This window comes from Daphnia carinata, chromosome 7 (genome assembly GCF_022539665.2).
Source record: "Daphnia carinata strain CSIRO-1 chromosome 7, CSIRO_AGI_Dcar_HiC_V3, whole genome shotgun sequence".
NCBI classification, from domain to species: Eukaryota; Metazoa; Arthropoda; class Branchiopoda; order Diplostraca; family Daphniidae; genus Daphnia; species Daphnia carinata.
The window spans coordinates 3,439,822-3,465,533 of NC_081337.1; the positions used below are offsets into that span (position 1 = coordinate 3,439,822).

At 40.0% G+C, this 25,712-nt stretch overlaps 1 protein-coding gene across 1 annotated transcript; it reads left to right on the plus strand.

Annotated features, from left to right (window-relative positions):
* Positions 1 to 3,970: 3,970 nt before the first annotated feature.
* Positions 3,971 to 24,024, plus strand: LOC130695594 (dorsal-ventral patterning protein Sog-like). Its single transcript, XM_057518758.2, has 10 exons — positions 3,971 to 4,329; positions 11,395 to 11,498; positions 13,380 to 13,515; positions 14,655 to 14,720; positions 16,484 to 16,788; positions 17,863 to 18,243; positions 21,074 to 22,511; positions 22,608 to 22,747; positions 22,863 to 23,186; positions 23,325 to 24,024. The coding sequence occupies exons 1-10, from the start codon at positions 4,161 to 4,163 to the stop codon at positions 23,637 to 23,639; spliced, it is 3,378 nt and encodes a 1,125-aa protein (XP_057374741.1). The 5' UTR covers positions 3,971 to 4,160; the 3' UTR covers positions 23,640 to 24,024.
* The last annotated feature ends 1,688 nt before the right edge of the window (positions 24,025 to 25,712 follow it).

Consider the following 25,712-nt stretch of genomic DNA (forward strand, 5'->3'; position numbering starts at 1 on the left):
CACATAGTCCGCATTTAATTCCTAGGATTATTGCCTTTAAAACTCTGCATAAATAGAATCATAAAAAATTACAAATCTTGTTTTGTTTTGTTTTTCTTTAGTGCAATGAAAGTTTGAAACGTGTCCCTCCATCTTTTGAAAGGATCTTTTGTCCAGTACACGGAATATATTTGAATAAAAAAGAACATTCGAAATCGATCGAGAGTTAAAACAAAAAGAAAAGGCCTATTTGATCCTCTTGTTGTTGGTACGTTTCAAGAGAAAAGAGGAGAAACTAACAAGCCGACGGGATCGATTCGCCATTAGGCTCAATGCGCTATACGTACCCCGGAGAAGTAAGAACCCAAATATTTGCATAATAGACGTATAGAAAACTCTTTTTTTTTTCTCTCTCTCTCTCTCTCTCTCTCTCTCTCTCTTTCGGTTTAACATTGAAAGTAAAATGAGACACGAATACATTACGAGTTGATCCAATTGCGATCCTTGGTCCCGTCTTCAAAATCCAATTTTTGTTTTCTTCTCTTCTTCTACAACCTACAAAGGCCAAATTGAATTCCCTTTTCTTTTTCAAAACAAAACAGAAATCAATACGAAAAAAAATAAAATAAAATGACAAAACAAATTTAAAATGAAATTATCCTTTTTTTTTTTTTCAAGAGACTCAACAACAAATCAAATGTGTGCCAAGGGCGTTTACATCGTCCGGTCTCACGATCCCGTTCGTGAAAATGTTCGTTTTGCCCCCCCCCCCCCCCCCCCCCCCCCCCCCCCCCGTGTATGTGCCACCGCTCCGGTCGTTTGCACATCTGGGACCCTGTTGGAAAAAAACAAAACAAAACAAATGTGAGTAGCATCATCATCGAAATGCGAAGGCGTCCGATAACAAAGAAAAAAAAAATCAAATCATTAAAACACCACAAACGGGGGCCCATCTTCTTTTTTTTTCTAGCGGTGCCCTCTATCTTTCGTGCTCGTTTTGCATGGCGCTAAAACGTGTGAGAGAACCAAAGTCCATCCGACACAACCGTGTTAAAGTTCATCGATCCGGCCAGTTTCAAATTGATGGACGGCCAACGTCTCGGACTTCAACATTTCAGCGTGGAAAGGCCTTTGCAATCACCTCCCCCCGCCCTTTGATTTACGTGTTCGCAACGTGCGGACTGCGTTCGAATCAACACCAAATTGGCGGGTAAAAAAAAAAAAAAAAAAAAAAAAATCAATACAAATTCAAAAACGAATTCGTTCGCTTTTCTCACCAAGGAATTCGATCCTTGGCGATACGAAGAAACCGAAAAATTTAAAAAAAAAAAGAAAAATAAATTTTGAGCAGAAATGAAAAGAAATGAGGTGAAATTCTTCGGCTCAGATTTCCTCCATTGTTTTCATTCGCTTTTTATTTTATTTTTCTATTTCCGACACACACACACACACACCTGGAGTGGTGAAGTCGTCAAGGGAAATGTGTTTTCGGTTCCACAAACGACATCAAAACAAAAAAAAAAAAAAAGAAAGAAGAATCGTCTCTTTTCTGCCTTCTCATTGGTCGTTGCAGACCACCTGCAAAACGTTAAGTGGGATGGGGGATGTCTTTGAAAAAAAAAAGGCTTTTCTTATAATTTTCCCCTCCCCCTTTTTTTTTTTTACTCTTTTACCGGTAGAACGTCCCGTGAGATGACATGATCCATAATGTGATCACATTTTTTTTTTTTTTTATTTTATCTCTCGTCATCTTGTTCAGGTGTGTGTGTGTGCGGTGAAACAGAGGTGTTGGGGTGTGGTGTGTGTCAAAGAAAAAAAAATAAAAGGTCAAAGAAAAAAGAAAACATGTCTACACACGATTTCATGCGGAGGCGGTGTTAGAAGAAGATTTGATTCGTTTGTCATTTGTTTTGTTTAAAAAGAAAACATGTAGCGCGAAATGTTCAAAAAGCGCGCCAAATTCAAAACAAAAAGAACTCACCTGCCTATTTTCAAATACAAAAATAATAATAATAATAAAAAGAATGACGTCATGGCTCAGCTTCGAAAACCCGATCGTTTGGCCCATCCTTTTCGTGAGTTTCGTGTGCCAAAAAAAAAAAAAAAACAACAAAAAAACACGAATTTTTTTTTTTTTAATACAGGGCGCCATCAATAGAAGACACACGGAGAGAGATTTCGGGGCCAGCAGCAGCAGCAACACACACAGACACACACACAGCTTTTTTTTTTTTTTTTTTTGATCTATCTAGTGTGTGTGTGTGTGTGTGTGTGGATGCCGGTGGGTGGTATCGGAGGAGCAGCCCTGTGTGTGCCAAACCAAAAAGGCAGGAGGTTTGGTAAGCAAGAGAGGGAGGCTAGAGGGAGGAGAAGAGGAGGGCGCTCCAACCACCACATCTGGCCGCTCGCCCGAGTCGAGGCGCAGTCGTGATTCAACTCTCGAACGCGCTACAAGTACCCCCGTTTTTTTTCATTCTATCCTCTGTCTGTTTCTCTCTCTCTCTTTTGTAAGTCCCCCCTCCTCCCATCTTTTTTTTTTTTAATTCCTTTGAAAATTAAGAAAAGAAAAAATTCAGTTTTCTCGAAAAAGACACACAATTGTTTTTTTCTGGGCAATTAACGCGGTTAATCGAAGGAAGAAACAAGTGCGTGATTGTGTGTTAGTGTGTGTGTGTGTGCGTTACTCGGAAAAAACAAACAAACAATTGATGGTGAAATCAAAGTGAATTTTAAAAAAAAAGTGCCGACAAAATTTTTGCTGCCGCCCTTCACCTGTGCACATTTGCATTGACGCCATTTTTAATTTTGTTTTTTTTTTCTCCTTGCTCGAAATCAAAAGGATTGATTTGAGAATCATCCTTGTGCGTCTGTGTCTCTACTGCTTCATTATCGGTAAGTTTTGAATAATTTTCTCGCTCTTTTTTTCTTTTAATCTCTAAAAACCACGTCCTTGAATTAGTCAAATTTATTCAAAGTTTAGAAAAATGTTTGTCTTTTGTTTTTTTCCCCCCAAATCGAGGAAATTATGTTAATCTTCAAATAGTGGAGGATAGGTGAGAAAAAAAACATTTGCACATTCAGAACAGCAAAAAAAAAAAAAAAAAAAAGAACCGGGGGCAGGGAGAGAATATTCTCTGCCCAGTTCGGAGGAGGAGGGGGCCACACACACACATCAAAAAAAAAAAAAAAGAAAGAGAGATCTACATCTCATGACCGATGCGGCTCACGTGCGATATACTTATAGACTTACACAGGGGCCTGTTATGAGAGAAAGAGAACCTTTTATTTTTCTCTCCCTGCCTCTTATTTTTGAAAAATTCTTGAAAGGAAGAGAAACACACAAAAAAAAAAAACCCGAAATCAAAAAAAAAAAAAGAAAAACAAATTTCGAAATGAAAAAAACATGTGTAAGGTGGCGCCTCGAGTCCTTATCGGGGATCCCAGGGACGTGCATCTCTTTTCAGATGACATGAAAATGTAACACAAACAAGAGTAAAACAATTTAAAAGAATTTGTTTTTTTTTTCTTTTGAAATCATTTAATCTTTGATCGGTATTTTATTTTATTTTTCAAACGTGTCGCTAAAAAAAAAAAAAAAAGTGGGACAATGTCCGCGTTATGTGCGTATGTCTCGAATGATTTTTGAATTGTTATTGCTGATTAAAAACAAAAACGGCAGTCAGCGCATCCCATTCGATTCACGTTTGTTTTCAATGGCTTTTTTTTTTTTCTAAATTGTTTTTCTTAATTGTTTTAGGAAAACGAAAAAACAAACTCTGAAGCGGAAAGCGTAAAATAATTCCATCATTCAACCGACCGGAAAGAAATGCGGTCTGAAGCGGCCGTGACAGACCTGCTATTTACTGGCTCGTTGTCATCGTTAAACTCGTCGGCCATTGACAACAGTTGATCCCGTCTCACTGTCCGTCTTTAATTTAAAAAAACGAAAACAAAAAAAACATTTTTTTTTTTTAAAGTGAAAGTGATTGAAAAATTGAATCGGCAAAAGTGCGACGTGTGATTGGTGAAAGTGAAAACGATTTTTGAAAATCTTTTTTTCGCGCCCTTTTGTTTTATTCAAATTTCACCTAGCGGTGAAAACGAAATCAGTTTGAAAAAAAAAAAAAAAAAAAGGCTGAGCTCGTCGTCCCACTCGAGGAAAAAAGAAAACGTGAATCACAATGGCGTCGCCGAGATACGTGCCCGTTGCATTATTGGCCGTCTTGATCATGTCGGCTGTTGCGCTGGCCCAGGCAACGGGTCCATCGAAGGGAAATCAGCGCAACAGCAAATTGAAACCGCCGCCCATCATCTCGGAGGAGACGTCCAACAAGAATCGCCGCACATCCGGTCAGTTTTGCCATTTCATTTTCGTGAATTTTAACAAACCCCGTTGATGAACGCACACCTGCGCAATAATAAGACGTCCGTTCTATTGTTACCTCTATTGATTTGAAGTTTCGTGGGCGAAGGGGGGGGGAGCACCGCCGCATGCAAATTTAGCTATTTGCACATTTCATTTGTTTGTTTGTTTGTTTGTTTTCAAACAAAAACAAATCGTTCGATATCTAAATCCCAAACTGTAGAAACGGACGAACGCAAACTGTAGACGCTCGGGTCGGGACGGGACTCACGATCCGGTGTGTGTGTAACGTCGGACCTAATATAGGCAAAACAAAAAAATAAACTCTATATGCATATAGACAACAACGAGCAGATTCCCCCCCGCAGCCATTACAGCTGTACAACAATCCGGTTTTTCGTGTGTGTGTGTGTGTGTGTGTGTGTGTGTAACTTGATGTTCTTTTTATTTTGAATCATACGGCAGCGATGCACGAAGAAAAAACTTTTTTTTTTTTTTTTTTTTTCGTTTGCTATTTTTACATCGTGCATGGGTTTCGGCAACCCGATGTTTGGTACGGCGGGTTGACATTTGTCTTTGGATGGATTTGCAAAACCATCGTGTCCCTTTTGCCCGAGTTGTAATTTGCTCTGCGATGCGATGTCATCATGGCGATGCCAACTGACACGAACGCTGCAATCTTTTGAACAAGTTAAAAACTGGCAACGTCTTGTTTGTTTTTTTTCGTGTCACATAATTCAACTGGATGTGAAAGAAAAGCAACTCGTTTTGCGAGAAGAAGGAAATCAAAAGGACAACTGGAACATCCGATCGATGGCCGAGATTTAAAACATTAACAATCGCCGCACTGAATTAAAAACGAATCAAAGTTCAATCAAGTTAGGACCGTTTCAATAACGGACTTTTTCTTTTCTTTTGTCGTGAAAATGGATCGCATCCATCACATTGTTTGTATTTACAGTTCCAACTGCCAATTGCGCGTTCGATGTTGTTTTTTTTTGTTTTGTTTTGACATTAACACGTCTGCCCCCCCCCCCCCTCCATAAAAAAAAAAAAGAAAATGTTTGTAATCGATTAGATGGGCAAAAAAAAAAAAAAACTTGACAGAAAGCAGCGGGCAGTCGGAGGGGATTTAGAGCTTTAGCCGCAATCATTCAATTTTTGGCGCTTCAAGTTCGGTGCGCTTTTAAATCATTTCAACGGTGATCGCGTTTTCTCTTTGTCTTATTCTCTTTTTTTTTTTTTTTTTGCAAATGATGGAACGTTTGAAAGAAAAAAAAAACAGTTGACGTGAGCGAAAAACAAAACATTGTTCACATATTTTCGGTTCTTATTTTGCATAAGGATTTGATATTTCGTTAGCAGATGTAACACACACAAAAAAACAAACGTTTTGACATCACCTGGATTCTTTCAAAATGAATTTCCATTGAAATTCAAAAAAAAAAAAAAGACTTTGATCTTTTTCAAAATATTCTTTGGTAGATCCGGATGATTAGGGGGGGGGCGGGTTTAAACTTCTTACGTTATTTGATTTTTTATTTTCTTATTGCGCCGAGTTTGTTTAACGTTGCGCAAAAGGAGCTCGTTTTCCATAATGGACTTGTTATTGACTTTGGCCCGTCTCAGGCTCAACTGTCTTCAACCCCCCCCCCCCCTTCGCCGAAACACAAGAACACACACACACACACACAAACGTTGAGGACTTATTGATTTCGTGAGTTTGGGAAGTGCACGCAGTCCGGCATCGTTGCCTCCCGTAAGAGAAAAAAATATATAAATGCGGTCCAGCAACACTGATGCATTTTTTTTTTCTTTCTTCTTCTCTTTTTTATTCCTATTCGAATGCATTCAATATGGCATTGAAGAGGAAGTGGGCCAGCAGCAGCTATACACAGAGAGAGAGAGAGAGAGAGAGAGAAGGGAGGGGAATGATAGGAGTGGGGGAAACCCACCGCACTGGAAAAAAGAAAAAGAAAAAAAAAAAAAATATGGAAGAAAGGAAAGGAGCGGGAGTTGTAACAGAAGAAACGGACGGGCTAACGGCCAGTGTCTTCAGCAGTAGCGCAGTGGCTCGTGATGGCCGCAGGCGGTACAGGCACCGTTTCACCCGTTTCGGGTCGCAATTTTTTTTCTTTCTGTTGTGTGTGTGTGTGTGTGTGTGTTGTATTTATTTCAATTTTTAACTGATGTAATTTTTTTTTAAATGCGTACGTTTCTACCGTCAGCTTCGATGTTTAGTGAGGAAAAAAATAAAAACAAAGGCAACTTTTGTTTTCACGCGGCCGTTCCACAATTGACGCGCCGACTGCCATTCTACGATGATGCGGACATATCTCGCACTTGAATATTTTTTTGAAGTGCAACACCCAGGGAGTGCAAGGGAAGAAAAAAAAAATTATTTTTTTTATTTTAATATTGGGAAGAGAAAATCGTGTGGAATCGGCCCCCGTGTGTGGCGCTCTGCCAATAAAACTAGACGCCAACAAGAACAACATCCCGCGGGGGGTCATAGCGAATGATCGCGTCATCATTCGCATCAAAAAAAATAAAAAAAAAATATATATATATTTTTTTTTTTTTAAAGAAAAGAAAGGAAGGGAATAATAATTCTGGTATCACGAAACACATGGAATATGTCTGGGATTTTTTTTTTTAAAGATGGAAATAAATCAATGCAATAATAACGTGCGATACTTTCTTTCAAACAAGCGCCAAATTCAAAAAAAGAAAAATGTTTGATTTTTATGGGAGGGCAGGAGCCAGTCAGCCGAGACATGTGGAAGAGATATAACAAGAAAGAAAAAAAAAAAAGAAAAAGAGGATGAATGAGACACTTGATTATGTCTGCCGTCTCATTTTTATACATTTTTTTTTTTTATTTATTTATTTCAAAACTTATCTCATTTGATAGCCTCACACAAAAAAAGCTGATCGCTCGCGCGCGTTTCTTTTCTTGGACGACGTCGGGGGGGTCATTAGACAACAGATGTTTGTGCCTCTCTCTCTCTCTCTTTCATGTCAATCGTCTTCTTTTTCAAAATGTAGACCTTCCGCTTTTTTTTTTTAAATGCGCACATTTTTTTTTTTTTTTTTCTGGAGGGACTGCGGAGGGAAATTCGAAATCATCATCATTTTTTTTTTTCTATAACAAGGATGAAATTTCGTTTGATTTTTTTTTTTTTTTTTTTTTCCCGTTTGTTTAGTTTGTGTGGGTTCAAGTGACGTCTCTCCAGTCCCGTTTGGACGCCAATATCTTTTCTCTCTCTCTCTCTCGCTCGCTCTTTTCCTATAAGGAAATATGTTAATAGCTTACACACACCAGGCGACACAGTGCTAGCAGCCCGTTGGGTCTTTTTTTTTTTTTTTTCTGTGTGTGTATCAATGTGGAAAGTGGGTAGAGACAGAGAAAAGAGGTTTCCTCTCTCTCTTTCTCTTCTTCTAACTGTTTAAGAATCAAAATTCTTCCGAGACAAGTTCAGCACCGTTTCGGACCAATGCCAAGAAAACGTTTCTTTTCTTTAAAAAGAAAAAAAAAAAAAAAGCCTTACATTGAAGAGTGCATACGAAAAGATGCTCTTTTATATATTTCATTTCATTTTTTTTTTTTTAAATAAATAAATAAATTCTTTTTTTTTTTTTTTTTTTTTTTTTACCTCCTGAAGGCCCTGTGTTCAAAAGCGGCCGGTCGGGTTATTGAGTGGCAAATAAAATAAAATGTTTTATTTTTTTTATTTCGTGGTTAGATCCACGAGTTTGTTAAAAGTACAATAGCCTGTGAAATGATTAAATTTGATTTTTTTTTTTTTTCTGTGTTATTCGCTTTTCATTCAAATTTTTTTTTTGAATTGCCCGCGCGTGCCGCAACCAATCATCACGACTCTTTTCAAACAATCAAAAAAAAAAGAAAGAAGGTGGGGAGGGATCGATGGCGAAAGCCCCGTCGGGATGCGTATGATGCGGGCCGCGTGAGTTCAATGGGTAGAGAGAGAGAGAGAGAGAGAAAAAAAAATAATTCACGCATACATTTTTGCTCGTTTATTTTGAATAATGTTCTTTCTTTTTTCTTTCGTGGACCCAACCCAAAGCCACTTGATTATCAACTTCAAGTGGCTTTTCTCAGGGTATCTAGTTATTCATTTTTTTTTTCTTTCTTTCTTTTACACACAGACACACACACACATAAGGGTCTGCCATAATTTAGTAAATATTTATTTATTTATCTACGGAACGGGACGATGGGGAGTGTGAGAGGCAAGGTGGCATCCGCGCAAACAGACCATTTGGCGAAGTCGGCGGGCCGGAAAAAAAAAACAAAACAAAAACAAAACAAAAAGATGAATGATGATGTTGGAATTAGCATTTTTTTAAATCATATATATATATATTTTTCTTTTTGCATCAAGATTAATTGGGCGGGTTTTAGTTTATTTCCTTGTTATTTTTCTTATTTTCACGGTCAATAGATTGCCACGCTTGGCGAAATTTTTTTTTTTTTTTTGGCCAGCAAAAAGAAAACAGTGAATTGCTGGAACAAAAGAATGGGACATGAGGCATGACGCAATGGGGCGCCGGCGACGTCGTTTGTTGCATTTTGATTGCTCTGAAAAATAAAAAGATATTTCGTCTGCTGAGTGTGTGTGTGTGTGTGTGTGTGGTCTGTGCCGTTGATGTTCTTTTTATCAATGGGTCATCTCTTTTCTTTTTTTTTTTTTTTTTTTACATTTGCAATGTCGCCATCTTTTTTTTTTTTTTTTCAAGTTGAAAAGCAAACAAGAAAAATTTCAGTTGAAATGCAAAGTTCTTCGTCGGATCTTTTCGTTTCAAACATTTCGATCGTAAAAGAAAAACGATGTGGGGGATTTTGCAAGAAAATGGACGAAATCGAATGCGCAAAAAAAAAAAAAAAATGAATTTTGAAATTTTTTTTTTTTAATTTTGGACATGACGTGAATAGGGAAGGAAACCCATGTAGGAACACTCGAGTTTTGCATAAAGCATTTTTTTTTTTTTCTTATACGACCACCTTCGTTAGGCGATTCTTTTGTCGAACGATTTTTATTTCGTTTGTTTGTTTTGTTTGTTTTTTAGACATCGGAATGGCGGCGCTGGAAATGTGAATTATTTTTTTTTTATTTAAAAGAAAAACATTTATTTATGTATTTTGGTCACGGGCTTTTGCGTTTGCATTCTCAAAAAATAACTCAATTTTCAATTAAAAAATCGTTTGCAGTTTCATTGATGATTTGCCAAAAATTTGAATGAAAATAGCGCGGGATTTATTTATTTATTTAATTTTTTTTTTTTTTTTTGAAATGGTTGTCGAAATGAATAATCCCTGAAGAAGACGAGAAGCCATTTTTGGCGGATTAAGAGGGAGGGGGGAGGGGAGGGGAAGGTGCGGGACACGCATCGACTCTGTTCCCGCATTTGAAAACGGTTGGCATTGAGGTGTCAGCAAATGGGACCCCCCCCTCCTTTTGGAAATAGGCGTCTGGGAGCGGGACGGATGGGCGCCAATGTTATAGACGGTGGGGGGATATAAGAAGAAGAAGAAGAAAAAAAATGTGCGTCCATCGTACGTTGCCCTCGTTCGTGTTTCTTAGCGCCTTCTGTCTGTTTTCGCTTGACTGTTTATTGAGGAGTGGGGCGACCTCTAGACCTGTTTTTTTTTTTTTTTTTTTTTTTTTTTGCTGGCCCTGTCCGTTCTTCCCGGCACCCGAGAAGAAACGCGAGGAGGAGGCGTTGATTATTGAAATGACAGTTGGCGGCCGTTAACAGTCGAACTGTTGTTATTTTTTTGTTTTGTTTTGTTTTTGTTTTCACCTTTTTTTTTTTTTTTAATTTTTTGAAAGCCACACCCTTTCACGCTGTCTGCAGCGCCACCTTCATTGGCGTCATTGTCGTTCTCACTTCCTTATCGAAACGATTTTGTTTTTGTTTTTCACACTCGATACCCCCTCCCCACCTTCCCCTTTTTCGTGTACCCCGTGCGGGAATAACGCACATGTCCATATAAAGGCGTTCGTATGCAAATTTTTTTTTTTTTTTTAGAAAAAAAAACAAAAACAAAACATTAAAACCCCGCCCTTCAAAAAAAATAAATAAATCTAAGATGCGTTTTGTGTGTGTATGTGACGTAATGCAAAATTTTATTTTTGGTGTCATTTATTTTTATTTTTTTTTTGCTCGATTGCTCTCGGTCGTACCTCACCTTCACCATTGGCTCGATATTCAACATTCCTGTTTTTCATATTTTTTTTTTTTTTTTGAAATGTGTTCTCGTAGACCCTTTGCTTGCGTACCTGGCGCTAAATTTAACTTAAATCCTTCACATCTCGATGGCGCCCCAACATTCAGACATTTAAAGACGAAGGGTGACGTTTCTCGGCCATTTTTTTTTTTTCGTATGATCGAAACTCTCTCTCTCTCTTTCCACATGAGAGCCCTTTTTTTTTTTCAAAACTAAAAATAGCGCAGCATCCATGACGTAATGGCGTTCAGTGTTCGGCTTGTTGCGCACACACACATAACCTCTACGAATACTAACATGTAGATAAAAAAAAAAAAAAAAAGGCGCATTTTTTTTTTCTTTCTTTATCCATTCACCTATTAGATGTTTTTCTTTTTTTTTTTTTTTTTCTATGCAGCTCATCAGCTATTCAAATAGTCTGGAACGCTTCTTCATTTCCTCCACACACACACACACACACACAAACATTTTCGTTTTGATTTATAGCGAGAGAGTTAGAAAGTCTCTGGTTTTTTTTTTTAAATGAAAATAATTAAAAAAAAAACGTCTTCATCAAAAGATGGGGGGAGGGGGGTTTCCTCAGAAAAAAAAAAGAAATTTTATTTATTTATTTATTTTTAATGTAATATTTGGATTTAGATATCGATTGGTCGAAATACAAAAATGGCTGACATTTTAGCTGTTCGCTCTCTCTCTCTCTGTTAGAGAAAATGCTGACTTCATTAGACTTGCAAATTAGCCGTTAGTCGATCGAAATAATTGTTAACTTTGAATTTCTTTTTTTTCATTTATTTTGCAGATTGCCACTTTGGCAAGAAGGTCTACGAGCTGGAGGAGAGGTGGAATCCGGATCTGGGCTCGCCGTTCGGCGTCATGTACTGCATCCGCTGCGAATGTATAGCGGTAAGTGAATTCTTCTTTTGTTTTTTTTTTTTTTTTTTTTCATATACACGATCGGCTATTCTCTTCTTTTTTTTTTCAACTCAAACTCTGACCATAAACAGAAAGAGAAAAGCAATGAGGGCATATATATATATATATATATATATATATATACAAGGTTTCAGCTAATGAGGCTCGGCCCGGGACTAGTCCCGGTCCACATGACAAATGACGTAGTCCCTCGTGAATCTCCGCTTGTTCTTTTTTGTTTTTGTTTTTTTAAATACGAACTTGACCGTTTTTTCTTGAGAAATTTAGAGGAAAAAAAGAAAACAAAAAACAAATGAGCTCCGGATTCTGTATCCTCGTGTGACAAAACTTTCATTCAACGTGACGGGGGACCCAAATCACATTGAAAAAAAAAAAAAAAGTTTAAATAAGAAACGTAGGAATAAGAAAAAAAAAAAGGGGGACACTCTACGTCCCTGCTGGAGTGGCTCCGTTTCATCATCATCACCTTTCCGTCTATCAGCATTTCTCTCTCTGCATATGGATGTTGTCTCGAATAGAATGGATGAGGGGCACACGCAGATAGATGGCCAGAAAAAAAAAAAAAAAAAGAAATGCATGACATTCCAGACGATCCTCCTCCTCCACCCCCCCCCCCTCTCAAGTCCCCAACTTTTTTTTTTTTTTTTTTTTTTTTTTTTGGAACATGGAATGTCCGTTTTTTTTTTTTTTCTGGCCGTCACAAGCTTCTTGTTTCTTGTGTCATCGGCTGGACACCCCATTAAAAGATTGTTCTTCCCTCCCTTCCCTCCCTTCACCCGTACAAAGACTCGCATTGTAAACACAAGTTGGAATGTCTTGGAAAAAAAAAATATATATATATATCGAAGGTGTTAACAGCGTTGCCAACACCTCCTGCTGGTAGGCAGACACGCACACCTTTTTTTTTTTTTTTTTTTTTTTTTTTTTAAGTGTGTGGAGGGAAAACATGAAACCCAACGGGTGGGGGAAGGGGGGTTCGCGTCTACACGTCGCCTTGATAGAAATCGAACACATTTTGTTGTTGTTAATCTTTGCCCCAAAAACGAATGAAGATGCCAAGGTAGATTTGATTTCCCTCCCCCCCCCCTTTCTCTATAAGGCACAGCAGCGCCACCGCTGCCCAATGGCATTCCGAACGTGTGAGTATCCCCTCCCCCCCCCGCACAACAAAACGATTGAGATATGATTTCGAATGGAACACTATCGTTAAATCAAAAAATAAAAGGCTATCGTGTAGTTCCCCCCCCCCGCTTTTTCTCCCTCCCTGTCCGCGTGTGAACGTGAAACCGTCGGGACTTGAAAATCGATGCCTTTACTTCCCCCGCCGGGATTTTTCTTTCTCCATTCAAACAAACAAACAAAAAAAAAAAAATGTTAACATTTCGGGGCTGTGAGTGATTGAGTGACTGTACAATAGCGTGACGTTGTTGTGAGACCTTAAAAAAAGAGAAACAAAAAAAAAAAAAAAGGACAAGAAAGAAAAAGAATTTAAAAGAAAAACGAGTTTTTTTTTATTATAAAAAAAAAAAAAAAAAAAAAAAAAAAAAGGACGATTTGATCGGATTACCGCAACGATGGCGAAGAGAATGGCGGGTTAGTCCGCAGCCGCTCGGACGATCGAAAACGAAGCAGGCGGGTTTAAAGTTCCCGCGGGAATGGCGCACGTGACGGATCCGATTCCGGAGATCGACGGCGCCATGGCCTCGCTGTTACTTGATTTGTTTTTTTTTTTTTTTTCCTTTTCCACTTCCTAAAAACGTTGAAAATTTAAATTTTGCCTTTTAATTAATTTGTGAAATTTAAATTTCATTTTTGCCGCTCTAATTTTGAAAAATTCTATTTTTTTTTCAGGTGCAAAAGAAACGAAGGATCGCCGGACGGACGCTGTGCCGCAACATTAAAAACGAATGCCCCAAACCGAATTGCGACGAGCCCGTTTTATTACCTGGACGCTGTTGCAAAGTTTGCCTGGAAGACGGCGCTATCGGTAAATCACGTTTTTTTTTTTTTTTTTTTTTTTTTTTTTTTATCTATTCATTATCGCTTACTAATTGGATAACTTAAGGAAGAACGTAAAGCTTTTTTTTTTTTTTTGTTCTACTCTTACAGACGTGATTTAACGCAACACGTAAGAACTTTTAGGGGAAGAGAGAGAGAGAGAGGGGGGGGGGAGAGGGTAGTGGGCGCGTGTCTGGGGCTCTTTGCTCGTACAAAAACATGGGAATGATACAAGTGAATGTAGAATAAGCCCGGGAAAAAGAAAAAAGGGGGACGACAGTCCCGCAGTTAATAGGCGCCATCTTTTATGAATTTAGTTATTTATTTATTTTATTTATTTTTATTTATTTTTTTTTTTCAATTTATTTATAAAACAAAAAATCTATTTATAGCCAAGGGAAAACAAAAACATCGTGGCCATTCAATGTGGGCGATCTGTTGAAACGCACACTCAAAAAAAAAAAAAAAATGCCTCGATATGAAACGTTAAATATGTTTTGCTTTTTTTCTATTTTTAAACACGATGTGCAAACGCGTATTGTGTATTCATTCCTCTCTCTCTCTCTCGGTGCGTACGAATGAGAAATAAAACCAAAAATGGCGGGGCCGGGCCTCCAGAAATAAAAATCTAAAAAAAAAAAAGAAAAAGAAAATATGAATAAAACAAAAATATATTTTAAAAGAGAGAGAGAGAGAGAGAGAGACGGGACACACACACACACACCCAGATGGTATCAGACGGGAGCGCGCGGGATTGGCGCCAATCCCTTACTCGGATGAGAGAGATCGAATGCGAACGGCTTCATCAATTGCTGTTGTTGTTGTTGTTGTTGTTGCCCTATGCGCTTTTTATTTTTATTTTTCGACGTTCACGCAAAAACAAAAAGAAAATGGCCACCCATCTTTCGTGTTTGGCTCGTTTGCGTTAGCCCCTCACCGCTCGTCCTTGTTTCAATGTCAATCACAATTTTTTTTTTTGGGTTTTTTTTTTTATTTTTATTTTTAATTGACGCTTTGAACCTTTTGAAAGTTTGACATAGTACGTATCGATATATAGAGACATGTTTTGCATATTTATTTATTCATTCATTTTTTTTTTGTTTTGTTTTTGTTTTTACGATGATGCAGGTTTGGGACCGTTGAAGGAGGACGTCTCTCGCATCGGATCCGACGACGACGACAAGCAAGCCAAAGGTATGTCTACTCTGAAAAAAAAGTCGTCCATTTTTCATTACATAGGGACTCCATCTTGTGTGTGTGTGTGTGTGTGTGTGTGTGCCTTTCTTTGGCTAGAAGACAACTGTAGACTGTCTGCCCTTTTTTTTTTTTTTTTTTTTTTTTACATATCCCCATTTATTTATTTTTTATTTCTTTTGATAATTTCTCGTTGGCGACAGGCGGCTGGCAGAAATGTTTTCAAAACCTTGAAAAAGAAATTGTTTTTTGTTTTTTTATATATATATTTTAGTTTTTGTTTGTTGACCCAACGGACTTTGAAAAAATGGATGCAAATATTTCTGCCCGTTGGCCAAGGAAAAGGGAAATGTTGAATTCCAAGGATTTCTGTCGTGATTGAAGGCGTCGCGGCGTCCCGCTATCGAAATTGGGTTTTTTGTTTTATCAATGAAATTAAAAGAAAAACGTGAAAGCGCAAGGGAGGCACAATCAGCAATGTCAGGTCAAAGATCCGATCATCATTTATTTTATATTTCCCAGAATCGATGGGGACATTTCAACATGGACGCTTGCAATCACGTCGTTTCTCATCAAATGGAATGTCGTTTTGTACCAAAAAAAAAAAAAAAAAAAAAAAACTATTCCCCCCCCCCCCCACCTCCTTATTTATTTGAAATTTTCGTTGCAAAACATCGTGAACCCACCCGTCCGATTTGTCTCTTTTTGTTTAACATCGAAAGAAGACGTGAAGCAATGCCATTCAGCTTTTTTTTTTTTTAATTTATTTTGATAACGCGTGTCTGTGTGGGTTTGGCTGTCGCGACGTCACGTACTGGCGCGACGTCGCCGCCTTGAACGGCTCCCTCCTCCCACACACGGCATTTTTTTTTTTTTAACAGAATTAAAAAACAAACAAAAACAAAATGGCCAACATGTGACAATTGAATGAACGATGAAACTCGATAGTGGGTTAAACCGAGGGTGGACGCTTTAAAAACCGTGAGAGGGGAACGTGAATCCTTTGAGTGAACGCGAGCGCAGCCGAGCGGCTGAAGCGCGTCCAACTTGTTGTTCAAACATTTTTTTTTTTTTTTTTTAAATTTTGCCGAATGTCTCTCCTGCACGCCCCCCCCCCTCCAAAAAAAAAAAAATTCATTCATTCATTTACATCCATTTTGAATGCTTATGCTAATGCATGTAATTGCCTCTCGGTCTTTAACGTTAGATAAGACCTACGCGAAATCCCCTCAACAAAAATTATTGAAAGGCAAACAAAAATTTGAAATTGGAAAAGAAGAAAAACCACAAATTGAAAAGAAAAAACAAACAAAACAGAACAAATTCCTTGCATAATTTGTACTTAATTCGACGTTTATACACACACACACACACAGACTAAGAGAGAGAGAGAGGATGATAAGTACCTTTCAATGTCTTTGCGCGGTAGAAAACGCAAATGTTCTCTCTTGTGTGTATGTCTGCCTTTGTTGTCCAGGCATTTCCAGTTAGACGTTGTTGTAGATACTCTTTCACGTCTGCCTTTTTTTTTTTTTTTATATATATATATATATTTCAAATGCGCGTACCTGCATGTGTAATACATGTAACCGTGTGTAACAAGAAGGTCCTTCTTTCGCAAACAAAAAAACACACACAACTTGTTTTTGTTTTTCAATGGCAAATTCAAGGCTCCCCTTCTAACCTGACGCCATCGAAAAGAAATCAGAAATTTAATTTCTATTTTTTGTGAAAATGTTTTCTTCTCTTTTTCTTTTTTTCAGATTTCGCGGCTTTATTGACGAAGAAGACGTCGTCGCAACCGACGGCCGCCAGTGGCGCTAGTCAGACGAAGAGCGGCTACCCGCTGGCCGACATGGCGACGGGAAGGTTCACCTTTCAGAAGAGGCACTTGTATTTCTCGCTCGTCTTGCCCGTCTCCGTCTCCGCCGCCGCTGCCGCAACGACCGGCCCGGAAGCGGACGCTGTTGGCCGACCGCCGCGCTATCTCCAATTCCTCAGCGAGGACGGCAACATTTTGGAAGAGCAGGAGCTCGCCACCAACGACTACTACAACGCCACCGGCAAGGTACTAACTTCGTTTTCCATCATCATCATCATCATCATCATTATTTATTTATTTATTTATTTATTTATTTATTTATTATTTTCTATGTGCGTTGCAATGAGGTACTGCGACGAGCATTTGTTTTTTTTTTTATTCTAACGTCTCTCGCCGTATGGAACTCCCCGTCTGCTTACGGAGGTGGGAGGCTGGGTTAAGAAAAAAAAACAAAAAAACAAAAGAAAAACACGTTGGGAATACAAGTTGACTTGAGCTTGACGGATTGTCGGGGAGAAAAAAAAACAAAAACAAAAACAAAAAAAAATGATGGAAACTCTCTGGGAAAATTACACAGTCTCGAGTGTCTGGAGCCTTCCGCAACTGCAAGCCCACCCCTCCTCCTCACTCTCCTGTCTCATCCGTCCATCGATCCATCAATAGGAAAAAAAAAAAAAAAAAAAAAAAAAACGAACAATAGCTTTTTTTTTTTTTTCTTTTCTTTTGTAGGGAAGCGTAGCGCGTTTTCATTCGGGAGTGGCCAATCACGAGATTTAGCTTGAAATAAGTTCGAATGGATTGTGTGTACGGATTGCGTGTGTCGCAATCGGCCGTTTTCCACTGTCAAATGTCCCCCGACAATCCGCTTACATTTCGAACCAAATGGGCGGGAAAAAAAAAACAAAAAAAAAACGTGTTTATTCAAAAAAAAAAAAAAAAAAAAAAAAGAAAAAAGAAAAAAGAAAAAAAACATAGATAGATATATAATTAAAGACAAGGTCAGAGCCAGGACGGGCCTTCCGGCCTCGTGTAGCCTTCTAAGAAAAAAAAAAAAAAAAAAAAAAGAAAAAAAAAAGAAGGAAAAATGAGAAAGCCAAAAGAGGCCAAAAAAAGAAATGTGAGATCAATGACGTAAATATCGAATGCCCTCTAGCGGAAATGAACCGTAGAACATCCGGCTTTGACTGTTTAAGAAGGACAATTTTTAAAAAATTCGGATTCAACTGCAATCATTTTTTTGCGTATTGTTTTTTTTTTTTTTTTTAATATTTAATTTTTGTTATTTAAAAAAAAAAAAAAAAAAAAAAAAAAAAAACGCAGATTTGCGGCGTGTGGCGCAAAGTGCCGCGAGTCTACAAGCAGCTCCTGCGCGAAGAGAAACTGTGGGTGGCTCTGATGGAGGACAAGGACGGCGAGGCCATCACGGGTCGAGTGGCCCGCTACAAAGCCCTGTCGACTGAACTCTTGAGCGCCGTCCTGACGCCTTCGGCCGGTGGCGCCAGCTGCCCCGGTTGCGGTGGCACGGCCGCCGTCTCCATGGCCAGCGCCTCCAACAGCATTCACGTCACCGTCGCCGTTTCCGGATTGTCCTCCAAAGGCGCCGACGTCGAGACCTTTGTCGTCCGACTCGAGACGCTCGAAACGGGCACCAATCCGTCTAGAGTCATCGAGGAGCTCGTCACCGTCCAAAAACCGCAAGAAGTACAACATTCTTTTTTCTTTTTCTCCCCCTCTAAAAAAAAAAAAAATGCTGGAACATTTCCAAATGGATGACGTCATATTTTACCCTTGCTCGCGTGACATTGCGTGAAAAAAAAAAAAGAAAAAAGAAAAGTGCCGTTGCTGGACTCGAACGCAAGATGGATAGACATTGTCTCATCACCAGCGCAGGCCCATAAATCTTAGCACTCAACGGGGGCCACCACTGCTGAGTTGCCACTCCCCCCTCTTCTCTTTCTCTTTTTGAACGAATTTCACCGCGGGAGGAACATCACAAAAAAAAAATTGTTTGTCCCGGACTAGTAAAAAAAAAAAAACATTTAAATTTAAATGTTTTGACTGAAAAAAAAAAAAAAGGCTTTTGAAATTGTTTCGTGAATTATTATTTGAAAATAAAAGAGAAGGGGGGGGGGGACCCACCAACAAGAAATAAAAAAAAAAAAAAAAAAAAAAAAAAGAGGGACACAGAACGCGCGCGCGCGCAGTGACCAAATTGGATCACGAACTGGCAGCCAGCCCGCCCGCCCAGTCGTCGCCGCTTTCGGTGCCCTTCCGCCGCCGCCGCCGCCGCCGCCGCTGGCCGTCGTTTGTTTTGTTTTGTTTTTTCTTTTTTTCTTTTTCGGAATGATGTACGGGCCACACAATCACCTTTTTTTTTTTAAACTCGGCTTCCATGGCAACGTTTTCTTTTCTCTCTGTCTTCAGTTTCGGATGTGAGATTCCTCCCCCCTCCCCCCCCTTTTTTTTTTTTCTTTTGACTATATAAAGTAAGTAGCGAACAGGCCACGTCTCTCTTTCTCTACGTTTCAAAACGAGAAAATTCGTGGCATTGTCTGCTGTCCGTCTTTTCTTCTTCTTCTTCTATTTGCCCGATGACATTTCTAAACTTTGGGCATCTCATTCTTTTCCCTGTTTTCTTGGGGCCGGGAAAAAGTACGTTAGCGTTCAAGAGTGAACACGGCCGTCTTTCTCCTCGTTTAGGCCGTCCTTTCTTTGTATTACTCTTATGATTTAATGAATAGCAATCAAAGTTGGAAAATGTTGCGCGTGGCGCCGTCCCTCTTTCAGCTTGTGCAACAAAGAAAAAGGAAAAAAAGCGAGGGACTGTTGTGAGCGCACTAGTGTAACTATCCATTTGGCTGCGTGTGATTTGATTCATTCAGCTAAAAAATCGTGAAAGAAAAAAGAAAAAGGAATGTTTTGCTTTAAAAAAGAAAAAAGATACGACGAGACTATTTCCAGTCGTCTATCGGAGGGCGCTGGCGATAACCATCACGAATCGACGAGTGATATACAACGCGTGATGGCGGGCCGGCCCCCTCCAACATATATATATATATATATAAGGCGTCCCGCCGCGTGCCATGGCTCCCGCGTGGCGGATGCCGCGCTCGTTCCGCTGTCGCAACCTTGGCCGTCCCCTTCCTCCCCTCTCAAAATATAACATTTTTTTTTTTTTTTTTTTTTTTTTTTTGGATGACCGGACCCATTCAAAATTGAAATTATTTTTTTATTTTTATTATTATTTTTTTTTTTTTTTTTGAATTTATCTCAAATATGACTCGTCTATATTTGGGTCTCCACTGATGGTCCAGTCCCAGTTAAGAGGCCGACACCTAATGTCGAACGGCCATATGTGTGTGTGACTTATCCCCCCCCCCCTCCTCCCTCGTTTAAGTCGTTGGCAAAACTGCGTCTTTGGCGACACTGGACGAAAATTTTTTTTTTTTTTTTTTTTTTTTTTTAAACACGAATAGATTCAATTGAATGCGCGTAGTTTTTTTTTTTTTCTTTTCCTTGGAAGAAAAATAAACAAACCAGGCCAGGCCGACCTCGAACAGTATATATATATATATATTTTTTTTTCTTTTTATACGTACAAGAGATTCCATTGATTCCGAGACGTTGATTGTGTCATGTATAATTCAAAGTTAAGTTGTTGTTTTGTTTTTTTTTTTTGTTTTTGGCCGGACACTTCTGGTTTAAAGCGGGAGGACTCGTTGTGTGTGTGTGTCTTTTCTTTTTCTTTTTCTTTTTTTTTTTTGAATCTGTCAGATGATGACGCAGTTTTATGTTTTGTTGTTTCTTTCTTTTCTTTGCTGTTTGACGAATCGAATCAAATTGAAAACAACAACGAGAGGCAAAACAACACGATACCAACGAATTTGAAAAAAAAAAAAAAAAAAATCGACTTAAAAAGGCAAAAAAGAAGACGGTCCGAGTCGCGACACAGGGCTTTTTTGGCAGACGGGCGCGACGTCCTGTCCGTCTCACTTCGTTTTTTTTTTTTTGGCTTCCTGGTCTCTTTTTATTTTATTTTTTTTTTTCCTCTTTGTCGTGAAGGATGACAAATTCTAGATTGCCTTATTCGTTTTTTTTATTTTTTATTTTGAAATTGTCTTCTTGATTTTTTGTTTTCCTTTCGCATTTTGATGACGGCCCGTTGTTGTTGTTTTTTTTTGTTTTTTTTTGAAACATTTTTGATTTTCGGATGGCGGGCCGGGAGAGAAGGGTCCCGATGAGTTGCGTTCGTGAAACGATGGCCAATGAGCAGACAAAAAAAAAAAACAAACAAAAAAAAAATCCTTGCGCTGTTGCCAATTCACATTTTTCATTTTGGCAAACGGTTGCAAATTTTTTAATTTAAAAAACAAAAAAAAAAAAGAAAGAGAATTCATTTCAAAACTTTGAGTCTGGCCCAAAGTGACGCATCCATTGCCCACGTGTCCCTTTATGATGTGCCATTTTTCCATCAAGATCTTAAAAAAAAAAAAAAATAAAAAAAATAAAATAAAATATCATTTTTGTTTAGGTGAATGTCGTTGAAGTGAGGACGGTGCTGGAAGCGCAAGAAATGAGGCTGCTGTTGCGCGGACACATCGTGCTGAGCGTGCACGCCAAACGGGCGCCCGACGTGCGGCTGAAGGGGCCGTTCGGGCCGCGCATCGCTTGCGATCTGTTCGATTCGCTCGTGACAGCGGCCGACGCCCTGGCGGCCGACGGTGGCGCGGCCAACGGCGAACTCACGACACCGGTGGCCGTCACGTCGAGCGGGACGGCCGCCGCCGCCGGCCTGGCCTGGATGTACGTCGGACGGACGGGCGCGCTCCATTACCGCATCAAATTGCGCGGACTGCAGTCGAAGGTGACGCGAGTCACGATCGAATCGAACGGCTCGAGCAAGACGAACAAGAAGGCCAGGGTGGTCGAAGACGTGACGGACATGTTGTCCAGCGTGGACAGCTGGGAAGCCGGAGGCGTCAGCTGGATCAACGGCACGGTGACGCGCATGGCCGCCAAGGATTTGGAGCTGCTCTACGAAGGCGAACTCTACATCAATGTGGCGACGGAGCAGTGGCCGACATCAGAGATCCGAGGGAAACTCGTGCCCCGTTTGGCCGGCGAATCGCATTTGGCCACGGAGAACGGCCCGGTTCTCCTCAATCCGGTTGGCAACGGGACGGGAACCAATCGAGCAGCTCTTGGCTGGGTCCACGTCGACAACGAATGCAACTTCCACTACGACGTTGCCGTCACCAGCTCGCTGCTGGGCACGAACGGCCGCAGGGATCAGGCGCACAGTCTGACCGTCCTGGAACTGGTGGACATTCCGCGCATCAGCATCGAACACCAGGCCGGCAATTCGCCCGGATCCGGAGGCATTATGCTGATGGACGGCAGCGAGCCGACCGGCTCGGCCGGCTCGGCCAGCAATTACGGCGAAGTGCCTTTCATGCCCAACATCCGCCTGCTGGAAGAGTTTTCCGGCTACCAAGTGGAGAACAGCGTTGCCGATTTGAACAAGCTCTCGCTGGCCCGCATGGACGCCGGCGTGGCCTACCTGAAGCTGACGGAAGCGCCCGTCACTGGAACGGGCTCGCCCGGCGCTCAATTTCAAGGCTGGCTGACGAACGTTCACGTTCCAGGCTCTTGCCTGCCCATCGGCATGGGCGGCCGATCGGTCGGGGGTAACTTGGGCGAGCAGTCGGTGCTAGGCGTCCAGGGCTACGTTTTCGACCGGGCGCAAGACGACAACAACGAAATCCCCATGGCAACGACCAGATGCTTCTACGAAGGAAAACTCTACGACGACGGAAGGCAATGGACGGCCGAACACGACCGATGCATGATGTGCTCCTGCCAGCGCGGACGAGTCGTCTGCGATCCCGTCGTCTGCCCGGCTCTCAGCTGCGCCGGCCCGTCGTCTGCCATCATCCACCCGCCGGGCGATTGCTGTCCCATGTGCGAGAGTGAGTCTTTCAATATTCAATTGATTTGATTTGATTTGATTGGATTGGATTTGATTTGATTTGATTTATTTAATTTACATTTGGATGTTTTTAAAGATGTGACGAAATCCGTAACGGAATCGTCGAGACGCGGATGCCATTTTGAAGGCGATCAGAAATTCCATCCGGCCGGAAGTCGTTGGCATCCTTACCTACCACCATTCGGTTTCAGCAAATGCGCCGTCTGCGTCTGTGACGTAAGTTCATTTTACTTTTTGTTTGATTTTTTTTTTAAATTTATTTTATGCAAATTTTTGTTCCAGTTTGCGGATGTTAATTTGCATTTATTTTTTTTTTTTTTTTATTTTTCAGCCGTTGACTTTGAAAGTGGAATGCACCAAGTTGACTTGCCCTCCGCTCAGCTGTCCGGAGAGCGAAGCCTATCGGCCCGATCCGATGGCCTGTTGCAAACAGTGTCCAGCGGCGCCGGCCACCACCACCCCATCGGCCGCGGCGCTCAGTCAGATGCTGGCCAACAAGGAGCTGCTGGGCGAGGAGGCGCAAGTTCGGGGAGAAGTGGATATCCTCTCTTCCGGCGGGTGCCGGTTCAAAGGCGACGTCTTCGAAAACGGCGAAGAATGGCATCCGCGCATTCAGCCATGGGGCGAGATGCGATGCATCAACTGCAACTGCAAGGTAAGGCCCGTATTCCAATAACGAAGCACTTGACGCAAAAAAAAAAAAAAAAAATGGCACTGAAAACAAACTAACATTTTGCACATGTTTTGGTTCTATTTTGTTTGTTTGTTGGGGATTGGATTTCATCCATTTCAGGATGGCAAAGTCAAGTGCAAACGGAAGAAGTGCGCCAAGACGCGATGCAACGGAGGACGCCCAGCGACATCTAGCGGTGGCGCAGGGAACGACGATTGTTGTCCTTCGTGTCCGGAAGATGGCACTGCCACGCCTTTTGCCGCTTCGTCCCCAACGACATCGGTCGTGGCCTCGTCGTCTGCCACCAAGAACAACGGCGACGCCGACGCCAAGAAAAAGAGGCAAAGGGAAGGAAGGGGCCGCGCCGGCGCTGGTCCGCACAACAACGGCCGGACGCACAGGCAAAATCACCAGCATCCACCACCGACGGCTTGACGAAAACCAACGGGCCGATTGGGCGAAAAAAATGAAGAGCGTAGCGCATTGCTTTTACAGATAGCCATCGAATCAACTTGTTTTTTTATTATTAGTGTTGTTTTTCTTGTTATTTCGTTACACAAGATGTGGTTTTGAAAGAAAAGCAAAAAAAAAAAAAAAAAAAAAAAAAAAGGAGGAAGAATGAAGCGGTTAGCGTTAGGACTTTAACCCTTTAAATATTTTAAAAACATTTTTTTTTCTGACTAGCTAAAAAAAAAAAAAATGCTAAAATTCCTCACATCCCTGCAAAAAAAACAACAACAACAAAGAAATCATTAAGACTTTAAGAGGCCCTTTTTTTTTTTCTTTTTTGAAATTATCACTAACTAATTTCTGTCCGCACGCTCTAATATTATTATTATAGTTTCTTTTATATGTATATATATATATTTAGTATATATATGTATACTATGCCCATGCACTTTAAAATTTTCACTTCCACCGGCGGCTAATTATATGTTTAAAGTCGTTAACATTTCCGCTTCGAACTTCGAATCCGGGATATATCGAACAGTCGACATTTTTTTTTTTTTTTTTGGGGGGGGGGGGGCTTTTCTTATCATATTTTTTTTTTTTTATTATTATTTCGATCGTTTATTTTTTTTTTCTTGCTTATGTTTTATGATCATGTTCATGGGAACGCTGTGCCAAACCGAACAAGATAAGCTACAACACGCGAAAAAGAAAAAAAAAAAGAAAAAATAATGAAAGATATCCTGAGAAAGGGACGAAAAATGTAAATAGCTGGAGATTTTTATTGCGAGTCCTAGAAAGAGAGAGAAAGACGAATCGAAGAGAAAGCGAAAAAGTCAAAAGATATGCAAACATTTGGGTTTTCGTTTGTTTTGTTATGTTTTTTTTTTCGTGAGATTGAAACGCGAAACGAATCCGTGAAACCCCCCCCCCCCCCCTGTTGCCTCCAATCTTCAGAAAATATTAACATACCACCACCGAATTACGAGGACGAAAATCATCTATCGAACAAAAAAAAAAAGAAAAAGAAATTCGAAGATAAAAAAAAAAAATGGAGAACTTAAGGGGGGGGGGTGAAATAATGAATTTTTTAAAAAAATTTCAAAAACATAAACAAGAGAAATCCTGGTTGTGTCCAGTCTGATGAGCTTATTGTACCTATTATATATTATCCATAATGAATTCTTTTTCTTTCTAATTTTTTTTTTTTTTTGGTTTAAAACAAAGTCTCACGCTCGCTATTATTATATTACTGTATCTTTTTATTCTTTACTTCCCCCCGTTTATTATTATTATTATTATGTACGTGTCTCCGCTTGGATTATCGACAAGTCCACCCCACCACCCTCCCCACCCGCTCCCGTTCATTTGTTTTCATCTGCGTTTCCCGTTTTTTTTTTTTTCATTTTCGATGCGATCTTGTACATATATGAATGTCCTTATTATTGTGCATGCCCATTCACTATTGGTCAACAATTTCGAAAACAAGTCTTAAAAACATCGACAAATTATGATCAATTTTTTTTAAATTATTATTATTTCAAATTGAAACTCTTTTCGAAAATCGTTAAAGTTGGGGGATCACGACGGAATTAAAAGAAAATTGTTTTTAAATATCGGAAACCATCCCCGCCATTACCACCATAGTCGAACGCCAATTCAAATTTCCCTCCCTTTTTTTCTTCTTTTTCTTATCAGTTTTTTTTTTTTTATTTTAAAGATTTCTAAAATTTGGGAATAGAAAACAAAAATAACAAGACAAAATTTTAACGAATGGCATAGTAAAAAAGAAATAATAATAATAATAATAACAATAATTCATTCATATTTTTTCTTTCGGGGGGCGACAGACGATGCATTCCGAGTTACAATCAAACAGCCAGAAAAGCCGTGCATTTTTTTTTTTTTTATTTTAATTTCATTTTTCCACAACCCCACTTTTTGGCCCTCCATCTAAACGTTACTCTCTGCCTCTTCTCTCTCTTTTGTCATTGTTGGTCGCATCCAACGAGATTTTTTTTCAAAACAAAACAAATGAAACGATACGCAATCCAGTCA